The sequence below is a fragment of the Squalius cephalus genome (assembly GCF_949319135.1).
Source record: "Squalius cephalus genome assembly, chromosome: 8".
Taxonomy (NCBI): domain Eukaryota; kingdom Metazoa; phylum Chordata; class Actinopteri; order Cypriniformes; family Leuciscidae; genus Squalius; species Squalius cephalus.
Window position 1 is genome coordinate 8,221,317 of NC_137129.1, and position 18,046 is coordinate 8,239,362.

The following is an 18,046-nucleotide window of genomic DNA, read 5'->3' on the forward strand; positions in this document are numbered from 1 at the left end:
GGGGTGTTTACGGATGGCTTTAATCAGGGGAATTTCTACAGTGACACCCTCTTCATAACACACACACATTTTGAGAACACACTCATACTGATACTCACATTTAAACGATGCATACTCAAATATTCAAACACTTATATTATCAGCAGACTACATGCAAATAAAGACTGTACGCGCACTAGGGGTGGGCGATATTGCGAAAATATCAATCATGATTTTTTTTCAGACAGGATCACAATCCATGATCTTATCATGATTTTAATCTTGTTTTTTAAGACTATTTTGCAAATCACTGTGGCAGTATAGCCAAACTAATTTCCCTATTTAAAAAAAATAGCCTTCAAGGTAACAAAAGAAAAACACAGAATGACAGACCATTTAGACCATTAAGTAGTGATGGGCGATACTATTATTATTTTGTCTTTTTTATTAAAAATCCGTGGCAGCTGGTGGATTTTAAAATAGAGGAGACACGCTATAGTGGTCTGGGATTATTTATTTTATTTTATTATTATTTATTTATTTTGCTTTAACTGCTTTAAATGGCTTTTTTGGTCATTTTTAGACAGAAAATGTAAATAAAATGACATACAGCAAGACAATACAAACATAATTTCACTCACCTAGCCTGTCACTTGAAGCAAATATCCATCCTTCTGTCCTTTTAAATGTTCCATGTTTAAAGAGCAAGTTAGGCCGTTTAGTGAAGCTGATTGCCAATATCCAACTTAGGCGTGGGGTTTTCCTTCATTTTTAATTTGTAGCTACTGTTGGAATGGTAGCTTGGTAAATTTGTTGGCGATCAAATATGCAAGATCTCGGTTACACTTTATTTTAAGGTGTAATTATATATTTAAGTACTGTGTAATATTAAGTAACTACATGTAATTACTATAGGGTTAGGGTAGGATTAAGATTTGGTTGAGGGTTAGTTGCATGTAATTGTGCATAATTTACTATGGTAAGTACATGTAAGATATGTGACAAGGACACTGTAAAATGTGTTAATGCTGTATAATAGCTGTCTACTCTCCATAATTAAGGTAGTTGGTACATTATCAGTGGAAACAGTTCAAACTAATACACATAATTTACTTCTCTACGATGATTGGTTGATGTACCAAGGGAGGCTAGCCTCCTCTGTGATGTATTTGTTCTCAACACTCTAACCGCTAAAAGTGAAATACTCAATGTGGATTGGCAATTTTTTTTAACAACAGAGGTAAAAGTCTCTATTTTGCCTCCATTTCCTCCTCTATCCCCTCAGACTCGTCTTAGCAAAGTTTTCCGTGCAGTTGTAATTTCATTGGCAGATTTGGCACGTTTGGAGAAGAGCAGCGATGGTTCTGTCTTCAGTAATATTTTATGGTGTTGTCACATTGGTGAACTTGCAAGCAAGAAATTCACATTCTGAGACATGAAATTAAATTAGTAACAGGGAATTGTATTAACATCGTCCCATTTTCAGCTCAAAATTGAGTAGGCTGTGCCTCCCTTGCCTCCTCGGACGAGCCGCTACTGTTAAAAATAAGAACAAAGATGCAAATTACAAATAATAGAACAAATACAATGTAAGATAGAAATAAATGTGAATTAAATTGAACGAATACTCTACTAACACTCTCTAATGAGAGACATTTAGGTGCAATGTTACTTACAGTCAACAGAATGTGTTAAAGGGACCATCAAAATAAAGTGAAACCATATTTTCAGCTACAGTAAGTGTATTTAATAGTAGCATTCAAGTAAGACATGTATTAAACACATTTAAAAATAAAAAACTACATAGACTTCACTGTATGAAAGAAATATCCTCTAATTCTTAAAGCTACTTGAGTTATTCAGTCAAGAGCAATGAGTGATTTTCTCTTTGTCTTTTGTTTTTTGATTAACATTAATGACACAGACGGCAGCAGGTTTATTAGGCTGCTGTCAAGACCTAAGGCACGGATTCATGATGTCGAAGAACTGCAATGTCACGTGAGTGTAACCCTACCGCTGCATTGCTAAACGTGATGTGGGTATACGTTGCGTTGTACTGAATTTTGAGACGGAGGAATCAGAACTGCAGCTGATAGAATGTGCAATGTAGCGCGATACTATTCTCTCTCTTCAAAAGCAGATCAGGGAGACATTTTAATCATTCACAATCTAAAATCATGAAATCGCACACCCCTAGCACAATCACAATCAGAAAAACACTGAAGTGCATAACTGCGCCTCGAAGTTCAATCTGTTTTTCCTCCCTCTTCAATGAACTCTGTAAAGCACCACCTGTTCTCCTTCTCCAGTTGTGTTTTTTTTTTTTTTTCTTCCTTCTCCAGTGTCCATGCTCTCTTCCCAAAGAAGCACCTGGGATAATTGGAGAGGGAAGTGCTCCTTTTTCTAATAGAGAATTTGGACTGGTTGCTGCAGTACTCATCCATGTGGAAATGTCTCCTAATGGAGGCCGGCTCTAGCCTCAGCACATCCCACCGCTTCATGTCCAGACCAGTCTTATTTGGGCAGTCTTCAGTTCACCTGTTGTGGTATCATGATAGTACCTCTTTCTTACCTTCTTTGCCTAGAGGTGATCTTCACTGATAAACTCCTGTCTGGTCAAAAAATGAGTCTCTTCATGGGCAAACCTAGGGCTGGGCGATATGGCCAAAAAATAATATCTCTGTATTTTTTTGTTAAATGGAGATACACTATATATATCTCGGTACTTTCTCTGTTTTTCTATTTGGATAAAGAAAATCTATATTTATTTTAAAAAATGTTATTTCACATCCTGCCCAATGATATCCAACAAACAATGTTGAAATTGAGTGTAATGTAGGCTATGTAATATATTATGTGCAAAAAAGGTGGTTAAAATCACATTACATTCTAACATTGTAACATTACAATCTAAAAACAAAAATAATGCTTTTGTTTTTAAATTGACTAAAGAATAAAATAAAATAAAAACCACAAACGAATTATAGCCTGCATTTGATTATCCAATTATAATGGTCACTTTCATTAAAAAATATACTTGTAGGTTTAAAATTCCACACATGGCACATTTATTGTCTCCAACAACAAATATTTTAGCAATATGTATATTTTAGTCAGAATTATTGTGCTCCGTCTGTTTGGCGGACATGCGCGCGGCGGCGCTCGTTCACGGAAGCTTGAATTTTAGCGGAGATTCACTTGCAGAAGGCTTGTCCTCTCCTGACAGTGAAATGGACATTTTTGTTTGACTTTCTAACATTTACAGATGGAGAATATACCTGTGAAATGTAAGTTAAGCACTGAGGAAAGCACCACATCTCAAACGCATTAACAGCGCAAGTATTTATCTGTCAGTATCTGTCAGAGCATCTGACAGGGCAAGCTGCTTTAAACTTGTTAACTACCAGTTATTTTGAAGCCCTTAATATAAGCTTGTGTCATGTTTAGGGCAAATTGTACTATGTCCTTTCACTGCAGGAGCTCGCACTGCGTCCTCGGCTATTTTTCAGACGTGCTCGTATCAAACTACTGTATCGATAACGGTATTAGCTCATTCCATATCGTTAAAAAAAAATATTTTGATATAGCCTATCATACAAACTCGATATACCACCCAGCCCTAGGCAAACCAGAACTATGCTGCATTTTGAAAAATAAATAATAAATGGAGTAGTTTACCCAAATATTTAACTGTTGTTTTATGACAAGTCATGTATAATTATTTTGGAAAAAATGTTACGTCGTCTTCCATAGTTAAAAATACCAGCATGTGGTTTTGGAATGCCATGAGGGCGAGTAAATAATGACAATTTAAATGTTTTAAGGTTTACATACACTACCATACTAATGTTTTGGGTCAGTGTTTGTTTGTTTTTTCTTAAGGATTTTTGAAAGAATTGTCTCTTGCTCACCATGGGTATTTGGATATTTGATCAAAAATACAGTAAAACAATAATATTGTAAAATATTATAAAAAATAATTTCTATTTTAATTTATTTTTAATTTATTATTTATTCCTGTGTTGTGCAAAGCTGAATTTTTAGTATCATTATTCCAGTCTTCAGTGTCACATGATCCTTTAGAAATAATTCTTATATGCTGATTTGATGCCAAGTAACATTTCTTTTTCATTATCAATTTTGGAAACTGTTACACAATTTTTCCAGGATCTCAGGATAGCAACAACACATTGCTCTGTTTGAAAAAAATCAGACAATGAGTGTTGTCACTTTGAACAATGGCTTTTTGAGTATTTTTGTTGTCTTTCGAGATACCTAGTGTTCACCTGTCTGAATCATCCACATACTGCCTACAGTTCAGCTCAATTAGTTGATCTCTGACTTAGGGGTGTGCCGGTTTCAGAATTGGTGATGACGGGTATGACGTGAGTCAAATGTGACGGTTGGTAACATAACCGTCGTCGGGGGGGTGGGGGGGTGGTTCGCTTTAGTGGTTTGTGACGTTCGTCTGTTATAGGACAACTTAGTTTGAATAAAATTAATATTTGTGTAGTGTTCAATGTTGTTATCAATAGAGATACGCGGATGGGGTATTAGTTCATCCGCAACCGCATCACAAAACTCATCATCCGCACCAACGTTTTTTGACCAGATTTCAAAGCCGCACCCCCGCCATCCGCTGATTGTTTTGCGGTCTATGGACGATGCAATGCTCTGCTGATGCGAGCCGCAAGAAAGCCCTTGTCTGTTCTAGAAAGGATGCAGCAAAGATATTTAATGCTAATGTATGAGGCATAGCCTACGCTGAGTTTCATTCATTTATGATGAGATGCGCTCTAGTTCAACTTCACAATGCAATGCAAGTGAACGCGGCGCATCGGAGCCTCGATGTCACGGTTATTATATTGTCTACTATATTTGCTTTTTATTTATTAAATACATGCAATTGGTTGATGAAACATTTATTAAAATTAAGATACAATTTGTACAAAACGAAATTCGCTTTAAAGAAAGGCTTTCTACAAAGCAAAACTTAATGAAGTGGTAAAAATCATGTCTGACGATTTACAAAACAAAACTTCATTAAGTGGTAAAAACCATGTCTCCTGATTGCAAATGTTCATTGCTAATGTTTATTATTGCAAATGTTTTTCATTTGTTTAATAAATCTCATTATGACACATCACATCACTATATCATAGCTTTTATTTCTATCTCAAATGATTGGCGGTCGGTCAAGGGGTACTTGGCAAAGAATCAAATACAGTTGGAAACGACGTAGACCATTAATAACACAGACTGTTAACAATTGTTTTTAATTAGTATTTAAACATTCTCTATGATAAAAAATGTTTGTAAAAAATATTTTAATAACACGGTTTTGGCGGTTATAGAGTTCTAATGACGGTGTTCAACTATAACCGTCGGTCTCACGGTTATATACTAACCGTCACACCCCTACTCTGACTAACGCATATAAAATGGCTTAGGCCGCAGCCGGGTGACCGTTTGGTGTGTTCGGGCTGATGGAGATTAGATGACAGCTCTGGGATCTGACTGAAAAGGCAAACTGACGCGAGCCCTGGAACATGAACGCTCAGAGCGTTGCCTGTAGCTAAAGCTGCATCACACGGTTTAACATCCTGCTCTGCTGACACCCTGGAGGACTATATGGGTCATAGTGGTGCTGTGGGGAGATGCGAGCACATACACGCAGTTGTCGAGCACACCTGGCTGCTGGAGGCTCCGTTTTGTTCTAATCTAAAAAAAGAGAAAAAATAGCCCTCAGGATGCCTTCATACAGTATACTACGGATCGTTCCACAAAACAGTGCATGGCATGAAGGTTTACCTCGCAGAGAAAACAAATGTTATTTTCCTACATACAAGCATGTGTTACAATATTATTTATGTGCATGGTTCAGTCATATATAAGAGTTTCCAAGATAAAAGGAAAATATCTTTTAAAAATCTAGTTTCAAGTTCTTAGAATTGAACTCTTCATACTCATGCTGGTTTCATGTGGTTTTGAATTTAATGCAGAGTAACCATCAAGGGAAAACTAATAACATATTGTCTTTATACCTTCCTATCTAAACAATTTAATGTTTTAAATCAAATTTCTTTCAAGGATTTTTTTTTTTTTAAACAAAGAATGAGTTATTAATTATTAAATATTACATTTTTAGGAAATTGCAAAAAAAGAAAAAATGAATAAACCTGAACTAACCTTGCCTTGTCAAAAATTGTTCAAATTATCTTATCTCTTTTAACTTTTTGACTTTGACACAGTCATGAAGATGTTCAAGGGCCTTCTCTATCAATTCTTCCATTAGTTTTTTTTTTCTTTTTTTTTTTTTCTAAGATAATAATAGAAGGTTATGGCTAAATCTCGCTCTCTTTTTTTTTTTTTTTCCAGTTGAGGCTATTTTCTTCACGGTAATATCTAAACAATTTTGCCACCACTAATGGGGTAATGCATTATAAGTAGCGCGACTTCTGTAATCTAATTACTTTTTTCAGGTAACTAGCACAGTAACACATTACTTTTAAATTTACAACAAATGATCTTACTTTTTCAAATAAGTAGCACAAGTTACCTTTTCCTCCATTCATTGACTGACACCTTTTCTGTCCCCATGTTGAGATAAATCAGGTGTGAGGTGCAGAGGTGTTGTGTGCGTTGTGCAAACATGATTGTTATTGAAGTTCTAGATCAAATGTGAGCATGCTTTTACTCATATCATTTGCACAAAAGCAGATTCAGTATTCCTCAAAATAACCAAAAACAGTGAAATGCAAACTCATAATATTACGCAAACCTGCAAAAAAAACCATTACTTACATAAAAAAGTAAATAATTGTGTTACTTGGTTACTTTTTAAGGAGTAACACAATGATATAGCAACATTACTTTTAAAAGTAACTTTCCGCAACATTTGTAACTTTATTCCCCCCAAAATATCCGAATAAAGTTTAATATAGAAATTGAAATTATGCTCATCATAGAACTCTTTTTTTTTCTTTTTTTTTCTAAGTTGCTGAATGTGTGAAGTTTATTTTAGAATCAATTAATAGATTGCTTTCAGCAGTATGCATGCCAATGGCGTGAAACTGAGTTAATAGCTTACATCTGTAACCTCTGACCTGTGAAATAAGCTCTTTTAGCTGCTCTATTGATTTTGATTTTGATAGGTCTGTAAAGCGTTTATTAGCTACCATTCTGATGATTGGTGCATGAGCCGTGGTGTCTCTGGTGGCCCATTCTGTGCAGAATTCCCTCACTTATCACCTGTGCTGTCCTAGTTAGCTTTTTACACCACAGTAAACAGCTTTTAAAGGTTTTTATTTTCCGTTAAAGCTGGAAATTGAGATTTAGCAGTCAGTTTGGCACTCAAACATTTGCAACTGCCAAGCTCCAGCGTTCGTTTGTATAACAATACTCTTGGTTAACGTGAGCTTTGTTCCTTCTCTGCATTTTAGGTTGACGGGGTTTCAACTTCCTGCCCCTATAGTCAGCACAGGACCCAGACTTACACTATGGCTGCTGTCAGACTACGCTGTAAGTGGCCAGGGCTTCAAAGCAGTGTACGAAGGTAAGAATCACGTTTTAATCTTCTCTCTTTGTCTCAAGTCAGTTCTCTACCGGGAAGAGGTTCAATCCCTCATCTTTCGGGCAAACCCTGTAATTATGTAAAGTGGACTCTTGCTCTAGCATGCGTGCCGTAAAAGCAGACTTTTATCTCACTTTATAGGCTAATTGCATTAATATGCACGGTCAATTTAAAGACTGAGAATCCATAAACATATTTCCTCTTGATTCCATGCTGGCTTCTCATCATATTTCTTTTGATGTGAGAGCTTTATGACCCAAAAAAGCAGCAATATTAATGCTCGCTTCAGAGCGGCAGCAAGGAGAATGAATCTGCACTAATTAGATTAATTATCTAATTGAAATTGTAGACTGATGGCAGGTGAATCGAGCCCTCTGGGAACTTTCAGTCATCTAGATCTGTACAATACTAATGGAAAATAATGTCTGATTCAAATGGAGAACATGGACATGGTCCATATGGACATGCATTATGTTTTATATTTTCAGATCAAGCGTTTCTTTGCATGCATCAATTTGTCTGATGCTTATGGTGGGTAGTCGATGTGTTTATGTGTTTGTTATGCAAAATGACAAAACCGTTCAAGTTTATGGATGGATGTCTAGAGTAGGGTTGCGCTTTTGGGGGGAAATGGAAATTTGAAAGAAAGGGTAAAAAGTAGGGCTGGGTAAAAAAATATCGATTTCTCAATTTTAATCGATTCTCATTTTTACGAACCGATATTGATTCTTAAATCCCAAGAATCGATTAGTCTAGCCAACATTTTAGAGCGCATCCCATCCAATAAATCGCAATAATCCTTGTGCTTTGTTACTATTGATATGAAACAAAGTCTCAGATTTCAAATTACGTCCATTTTCTTACGAAATTCAAAAACATAAATACCGTTTTGACGCTGTGGCGTGAGATCGCTCTGGCTCAGCTCAAGAGAAGCAGCAGCGCACATGATCTTCTCTTCCGCCTTAATAAAACCAGTTACCGCGCAAAATAAACATGAATGAGAATCTGAAAGTGTGTTAAAAGGTAGAGTACAACTTATCGAAATCCGTATCATGTCACATGGAATCGCTCAAACAGTGTTTCAACCGTGGAAAGACGTCAGTAAATCAGCTTGTAAACAATGTCATGTAACGTCACATTTACCTCAGAAAAACCATATCCAGTGACCATAAACTCGTTGGTCAGCCAGAAAAATGAACTGTAGAGAGGAGCATTTTGCTAATTATATGCACCATATTTCATATTCATTATAATTTTTAATATTCTTACATTTTTAATGCATGTTTGAATAAATCTGGCAGGTTTTTATGACAGCCACCATTTAAATGTTTATATTTCATATAACTTTTATTATTATAAAAATAAATAAAAGTAGCCATGTATTGTACCTGATATCCAAAATAATCAATATTGAATCGAATTGAAATCGAATCGAATTGCAAGCTTGTGAATCGAAATCGAATCGAATTGTGAAATTTGTGTCAATACCCAGCCCTAGTAAAAAGTTCACCACATATACTACTAAACAATGCTAAATGTGGTTTGGACATGGGTGGTGGACTTGAAATAGACTAAACCTTGGTCCTTATCCCCAATGCATAGGACAATGGTTACACCAGAATAAAAATATTCATGATTCTGAAGCTGAAAATATGCTTGCACTTTGTCACTGACTATACTGGTAAAATCAGACATTTGACATTATCAGGATCCACAAATATTCACCCATTCAATTATTTCACATTATTTTCAAGGTTATATACTGTATAGTAGTTTAATGTAGTACTATCACTGAAAGCCACACACACACAGGCTCTCCCGGGGCTCGCTATGACCTACCTCTCCCACTATTAAAGCACTGACATGATAAGAACAAACCATCTAAAACACCTTGAATAATCATACTACTAAAACTAAATGCGATATGGTGATTTAAATAATGTTTGCGCTTTCACTATGAGTGCCGCTCCAGCGTGTACGTGCTTCGTTTGATAGTCACAGTTATAATCGCAAAGCATGTCAAAATGGCTATTCCCAAAATTAAAAGTTAGTTCGTTCAAATATTTTAATTCTCTCTCAATTTATTCACTCTCATGTTATTCTTGCATGTCACGCACACATTTCGTGTTTACTAGGGTATGTGTGTCATTGTAAATCTGTTCATCATACAAAGCCCTCTTGTCTCTTCACAAGATTTGGATTAAACCATTCTACTATGCCTTTTTTACCTTTTTTGGATCTTTCGACATGATGACAGAATTGACGTTTTTTGGGTGAATTATAAATACAGTAAGCTGAGTCTTGGATAACACTAATCATATCGTTTACATCACTGATTGGCCTACATATCGTCACTTTTTTTTAATCACGATATCTCGATATAACGATGTTTCGTTACACCCCTACATAAGTGTCCCGAGCCCTGAGCGATGACCTACACTAGTATGGAAAGGTTTTATCGCATCCATACGGATCAGACTAATTCAGTCTGGCACTGTAATTATGTGCCACTTCTTGTCACATGACCTTCTGTTGTCTGCTGAAACACTGTACAGGAGCAGAATGAAAGAGTGATGTATGTAGCACAGGCCCCTGGCCTGACTTTCAGTAAAGACAGCAGAATAATGAGAAGCCCAGAGCTCTTATCAATAGCCCACGGCTAGACACTCAGCAGAATAGCGATTTCCTTTGTGACTGTCCTTCATAGGAGTGCGAAGCCTTGCTCATCAAGAAGAACATCAGCTTACCAAATCCACAATTCTTTTTATCCTAATGATACTGTAATGTTGAGCTTCATCCCTCAATGGGGTTGTTTTGCTATAATAACTGGCTACCTGTATATTATACAGCTTATTATTTCATAAGTACTGACCAAATACAGTAGACAAATGCATTGATAGACAGAAACAACACTAATTTCCGCTGTGCTCTCAACTCTTTTTGAGGGGGTGGAGCTGAGGGGAAAAGGATAATGATTATAAATGAGGGCTCTGCATCTTCATTTTGCATCTGGATTCTTCCTCTTTATCTTCTCAGAAAAAAAGCCCCCCGGCGTGATGGTGAAACATTAGGGGCATTATGAGCAGTGCTATCAATTAACACTCTCAATCAAGCCCCAGTGCAGCTGCCACTCTCCGTTAAGAGCCACCCGTTTCACAAGCTCTGAATTTTTTTCCCCTCTCTGCTAGCTCTGGTGAGAACCCATCTTGAACTAAAGGAAGAGCAATCTAGCTCTAATGAAAGTCTGTATGACGGAGAGAAACAATCTCCCTATTAGATGACTGAATAGATGAGACAAAATGAGTAACAAACCTGAATGGCATTAAGCCACTTGTGGTTTATTTAATTTGTGGGATGGGAATGTTTATATGCTCATGTATGTTGTTTTTGTTAATGGACATTCTATAGCATTGTAAACTTCTATTGGTCTGCTGTTGTTTAGGGCTGGATGAAATTGCTAAAAAATATATGCCTCTGTATTTTATGTGCTGTATCAATTCTGAATTTTTCAGCCAAACATCAAATGTTTCCAAGTATATCCAAAATGTTTCATGTTAAAATGAAATACAAGAGAATAATAATTAAGACATGTTCTTATTGAATGAACAAAAGGATGAATATAATAATTTTTTATATGCATCACTATAACCGTATAATAAATAGCGTCCAATATTGGATGCATTTTTACTAAAATATTTTAAATTATATATATATAAAATTTTTGATCACATTTTTGAAAGATAATGTCAAAGAAGCATGAGTGAGTTTTGAACCGATTCACTGGAATGAACATTTTGAACTAATTCATGCAGCATAATTTTGTTTTAATTATTATGATAGGCACAAAAGCAAAATCACGACAAATGCATTGTGATCATTCGATATGTTTCCCAGCCCTACTTTTCTTAAGAGAAGAAATGGCCTCAAACAACTGTGCAATTATTTCATCTCAGCATGAGTTTGATTGCTTCTCAATAATACTTTGTTTTTATGCGTATATCAGTATCAAGATTTATATCCAACTTAAGAGACTTCCAGGGATACGAATGGTATGGTTTAACCCGATTAACTGGAACAATAAATAAGAGAACAAAGGAAAAATTATGTTAAGATAAGATACAGACATAAAAGTTCAAATGTACCACCGATTTGCTCTACAAATTGCATAACTGGAATTATGAGCATTTTTTTTCTCTGTTGCTTGCAAGTTTTGGTGCTTTTACTTACGAGTCTGTCACAAACCAGTGATTCAGGCAACCTTTGAATAATTCTAAAGTTTTGCTTGAGATTTTTTTAGATTAAACAGCAGAACCTTTAATCAGGTTTAATCAGCAGTGCCACTAACACGAATGTTTAATCAGCAGTGCAGTTTACAATGACCATTATTACAGCTTTCTTGGGAATAAAGCCGAACATTGCAGAGGTAAGCAGTGGTTTGTGTTGAGAGAGGTGTTTTGGGAGGGATATAGTGCACCGTTCTTGCGTTTTGGGTTACAGCCAAGCAACTCCACGTAATTTAATGTTTTGCACGACACACCACTAATTAATAGCATTATTCTGAAAGTCACTGTGAATGGACCACTTAACTAAAACGCATCACTATGATGAATGTACTCACTGGTGTGCGCTGCTGGAGCTGGTAAAAGAATAGACTTGTGCTTTAAATCCTGCGAACACACACAGACAAACACATTTCACAGTGATATACACTCAGCACATGTGCACAGATGCTCGCACACACTCACACGCACTCTCTATTTCTCATCAAGCTCCGTATCTCATCATAATTCATGCTCGATTCCTCCGCACCCCCCTGACAGGACTGAGATCATATCCAACATGAGAGAGTTTAACAGGGGCTTACATGAAAGAGCCATTTCAGCACTCTTCCCACCAACACACACACACACACACACATCTCTGCAGGCGGGAGTGGACTTGTTAAAGAGACCCCCTGCTTTTCTAATCGATATTTTTGCTGAATCAGAGAGAGTGTGTCCGTGTCCTCTGTGGGAGAATGCCGCTGCTTGTTGTCCTCTAAAAGCACACGTGTAGCGCCGCCGTAACTCTCTTAAGTGGATTGGTGAGAGGTGTGAGATTAAATGTATATGGGAGCTGATGGGAACGCGGGATTTTGATCCTCGTATCGAGTAATCACCTAAACATGTTCTCCTCCTTGGCTAGAAACCTGCAGTTTGGTACATTTACCCACGCTTATTGAATATATTAGGCAGTGAAGAGCACAACAAAGGTTTCTGGTACATAACCTGATGTTTCCATTTGCTAGTTTTTCCTGCTTTCACTTGGGTTCTTTTATAATATAACAATGTAACGTAATGTAATAGAACATAATATAATGTAATATAGTATTTCTAAATAATATCTGTTAAATTATGCCTGCTAAACCATGTAATTTAACAATGTTCTCTTTTTTTTCTCACATCTATCTGTCTCTTGGTCATTCTGTCTGTCTGTTAGTTGGTCAGTCGTTCTGTCTGTCATTGTATGTGGCCATTCTGTCTGTTTGCTGTCGATCTGTTCAGGTGCTGGTCATAAAATTAGAATATCATCAAAAAGTTGATTTATTTCAAGAATTCAACTTAACAGGTGAAACTAATATAGACTCATTACGTGCAAAGTGAGATATTTCAAGCCTTTATTTGTTGTAATTTTGATGATTATGGCTTACAGCTTATGAAACCCACGAAATCAAAATCCCAGAAAATTAGAATATTACATGAAATCACACAGTAATTACACAGTGATACCATGGTCATTGAACCAGGTTTTGGTTATTTTGGCAGTGTGGGCCGGTGCGAATCCTGCTGGAAAATGAAGTCAGCATCTCCATAAAGCTTGTCTGCTGAAGGAAGCATGAAGTGCTCTGGAAATGTCCTGGTAGACGGCTGCGTTGAGTGGACAGCACAGTGGACCAACACCAGCCGATGACATGGCTCCCCAAACCAACACAGACTGTGGAAACTTCACACTGGACTTCAAGCATCTTGGATTGTGTGCCTCTCCATTCTTCCTCCAGACTCTGGGACCTTGGTTTCCAAATGAGATGCAAAATTTGCTCTCATCAGAAAAGAGGACTTTGGTCCACTGTGCTTTATTAAATCCAGAGTCAACGCAGCCGTCTACCAGGACATTTCCAGAGCACTTCATGCTTCCTTCATTTCCCAGCAGGATTTGCACCTGCCCACACTACCAAAAGAACCAAAACCTGGTTCAATGACCATGGTATCACTGTGTAATTACTGTGTGATTTCATGTAATATTCTAATTTTCTGGGATTTTGATTTCGTGGGTTCCAGAATCATCAAAATTATAACAAATAAAGGCTTGAAATATCTCACTTTGCATGTAATGAGTCTATATAATATATTAGTTTCACCTGTTAAGTTGAATTCTTGAAATAAATCAACTTTTTGATGATATTCTAATTTTATGACCAGCACCTCTATGTCTGTTGATTAGTCAGTTGTTCTTTCTGTCATTCCGTCCGGCATTCTGTCTAATCTTTGGTTTTGTCTTTAGTTCAGTCTACCATTCTGTCTGTTTGCCTGTGTGTCATTCTATGTATCTGTCATTCTGTCTGTCTGTCAGTCAGCCATTCTGTCTATCTATTGTTCTTTTTGCTTTTCTCTCTATCATTATGTCTGTTATTCTAGCATTTATCATTCCATTTCTATCCTTGCCATTCCATGCCTTTGTCTATCTATCATTGTGTCTGTTGTTCTGTCTTTCTATTGATCTATAGTTTTGTCTGCCGTTCTGTCTGTCTATCATTTTATTGTTTTCATTCTATTGTCTGTTCTACTACAATATCTGTCAATCATTCTATCGTTCTGCCTGTTGTTCTGTCTATCTTTGTACGGTTCTATTGTTTTGTCTTTGTCTTTGTCTTTGTCTGTTGCTTTTGTCTTTCGTTTTGTCTGTCATTCTATCTGTATGTCATCCTAGGGTTCTATCTACTGTTCTGTCTGTTTATAATTCTGTCTTAATATTGAATGAATTTGAAAGTTTAAAAGAAGGCCTGTGTGTCAACTTAAGTCTAATTTTAACATCCATTCCGCATACAGACATTTCCACCCGTTAATGACATATACTCAAATGTCTTTTGCAAATCTCATCCAGTCTGTTTTTGTTGCTTCTAAACTTGCACTGAAGCTTATGATATATCACCCAAGTTGCCAAACTAATATTAATAAAACAACTGGTCTTCTCTATGTAGTAATAATAGACTTACTCTTATAAGCTCAGAGACATTTAGAATCTGTTGATGTGTTTAATAGACAGTGTCTTAACTTGGTGCCCTGGATATTGACATTTTATTATTTATTTAAAATTATTTTCAAACAGTATAAATTATCCAAATTGCAAAGGATCAAATCACATAAAATTGCATTGCATTGCCTCTGTTCACATGCATGCTGACACATTGAGTGATCCCATTTCCTTCTCTTCTTCCCATCTCTCTCTCTCTCTCTCTCTCTCCATGTGTAGATGTGGCAAAATACAAATGTTTAATGTTATTTTTAGGCAGTTAACATTCTTGCAAATTTGCTTTGGAAAAAGCAGTACTGGTGAGTGGGCGCGTGATGAGCTTCACAAGCGTAGGCGTGATACTGAGGCATTCTGATGTCACTCAGTGTTTACACCGTGTTTTCCCCCTGCTTACGTACCCTACGATGAGTGCGCTTTTCATACGCGTGACAGAAACACAATTAAGTGCTCCTTTTGTGCTCTTCAACTCAAACAAATGGGTTTGAAAACCGACTCGCACTCACTCAGGGACTATATCATGCTGTTGTGGATGAGACTGTCATTAACACATTTACCCCAATAATCAGCGAGCAGATGTCATTGTTGAGAGGACGCTGAACCGTTGGTACTGGGATAGAGGCAGACTCTCCACCCATTCCTCATTCCTCATTCTTCATCATCTGCTCAGCTGATTCATGTCCTTTATTTCCCTCTCACTGCTGTTTATTTTCATTCAAATGGATTGTTCTGCATGACTGACAGCAAGATGACAAATGGGTTTATGTGTGGCTAATTTTGATTTCACCAAATAATAAAATGAAATGACATGGACTTGAGGTGGATTTTACTGTTGCTGTATAAATACAACAGTGACAGTTGTCTTCTGAAAGCATCCATCCATCCATCCATCCATCCATCCATCCATCCATCCATCCATCCATCCATCCATCCATCCATCCATCCATCCATCCATCCATCCATCCATCCATCCATCCATCCATCCATCCATCCATCCATCCATCCATCCATCCATCCATCCATCCATCGACTTCTCTCTATCAGCCAGAATTGTAATGGCATTTGTAATGTCAATGCCTCTCTATTTTCTAAGTCACAACACCAGAAAAAAGACTATCAGGGAGAGATAATCTGTGTACGGCAGTGTAATTAGCAAAAAAAAAAAAAAAAAAAACACTGAATGAACTTACAGAACGCCACTGATAAGGATGTATTTAACACAAGTGTGCTTATACTGTATGTGTGTAGGCAGAAAATCCTTCCTTTCAACCCCCCATTGTTGGAGCAGATGTGTGCGTGTCATTCACTTTCTTTTTCATTACAATTTAAAACGAGAAGATTTATAAAAAATGACAATTTTATAGCATTAAAAATGTTTGGGTTGTGCTAACTGAGATGGGAATTGCAGTATTTGCCTGGTCTTTCCATCTGTTGTTTCAGTTGTTCTCCGTTCATTCCTTCCCTCTTGTGAAAATGTCATGGGAATATTACGTGTTCAGTTCATGACAATTTAACGCATGGTTTGCGAATTGCCCAGCGGATTCAATTATCAGCCTCACTTTAATTATAGTATTTAGCACTTTGCCAATAGGAAAATGTGTACCAGTAAATATACAACATTCAGCAGACCACACAGTTGTACGTCTTGTTACCATGAGCATTAATTGATTTTTCAGTTAAATGTGGGATAGAGTGATGCCACAGTATGCAGCACACAGGAAGTGCACTTCAGGGGTGTTCACCTTTTACCTCTGGATTTTGATTAAACTGGAATTGAAGTTGTAGAATTGTAATTGAAATTTGAATAAGGCAGTTCTGAATTTCTGTCCAACCCTGGTGTAGATGTCCCCCTCTCTCTCTCTCTTGCTCGTTTTCTCTCCCTTTAATATTCCCCCTCTTTCCTCTCAGCCTCACACCTTTTTGTTGCTCTGCTGTTTAAAATTTCGGAGAGCAGAACAGAATAAGAACTTGAGTGAAGATGATTATTAAGAGGATCTATTAGGAGACCCCAGCTCTGCATTAGTCTCAGATGTACGTAATGGCCTCTCATCTGCTAAGAGCACCCATAACTATTTTGATGGCCCGTGATGAGTTTTGTATCTTCTGAAGTGTGTGGTCCTCTTATTTCCAAAGTGCCCAAATGCCTGTACCTAAATAAACAAAGCACATAATGGCATGGTCTACACTTTGGCTCTTCACTTTTGGTCCCCATAGCAACACTTTGAAATGACTGAATGCCTGGACATCTTCTATCTCTCTCTATTTTGGTGCAATTTCCTTTTCGAAAATGAATGCATGCAAAACAACTTTTGTCTCCCCTTCTATCGAGTGGAGCTTCATCTGTTCATTTATTTTCTTTGCTCCATCGGCTAAATTGTTGCGCTGTTGATATTATTCACGTTACAGACATTTTCTTATTATTATTCTTCTGAATTATATGCAGTGTTTTATAAAAATGGCTCATTAAAGCAGTATGCAGGATAATTCACCCAGACATTAAAATGTTGTCATTTACTCGCCCTCATGTAGTTTCAAACCCAGAAGAGTTTCTTTATTCAGTAGAAAACAATTTTATTTTATTTTTTTCTTAAAGGGATAGTTCACCCAAACATGAAAATTCTGTCATCATTTACTCATCCTCGTGCCGTTCCAAAGTTGTATCACTTTCTTTTTCTTTCTTCTGTGGAACACAAAAGAATCTTGGTTAAAAAATGCACTGATATATTTCTCACAATATATTTTATATTCCACAGACGAAAGTAAGTCATACAGGTTTGGAACCACATGAGGGTGTGTAAATGATGACATAATTTTCGTGTTTAGGTGAACTGTCACTTTAAAGAATGTGGTCACCATTCACTTTTATTGCATTCAAAAGTGCAACTTAGACACTCTGTTAACTATGTCCTTTTGAGTTCTGCCAAAGAAAGTGATACTGGTAAAACTAGGGCTGTGCGATATGGCAAAAAATATTATCACAATATTTTTTTATTTCCCCATATCATACAATATCAGTATTCATTTACCATTAATGGGGAAGGAACTGCTTTCCATTTAGTCATTAGACCTTGAGAATGAATGCAAACATGTAAACTCACAAACATGTTTGTTCACAATTAAACTACCTTTTAATTGTAGATTTAGCTAGAGCCACATGAAATCCCTTTTATTTTTCACTATATTCTGGTTTCCTTGTTATTTTTTGGG

General features: G+C 36.7%; 1 protein-coding gene across 1 annotated transcript in view; it reads left to right on the forward strand.

The window, feature by feature from the left end:
• The window catches only part of csmd2 (CUB and Sushi multiple domains 2), a 305,472-nt gene that overhangs the window by 51,057 nt on the left and 236,369 nt on the right, over positions 1-18,046 (forward strand). Inside the window, exon 3 of the mRNA XM_079877810.1 lies at positions 7,422-7,534. Within this exon, the coding sequence (XP_079733936.1) occupies positions 7,422-7,534 (113 nt within the window). The remainder of the gene's footprint in view (positions 1-7,421; positions 7,535-18,046) is intronic.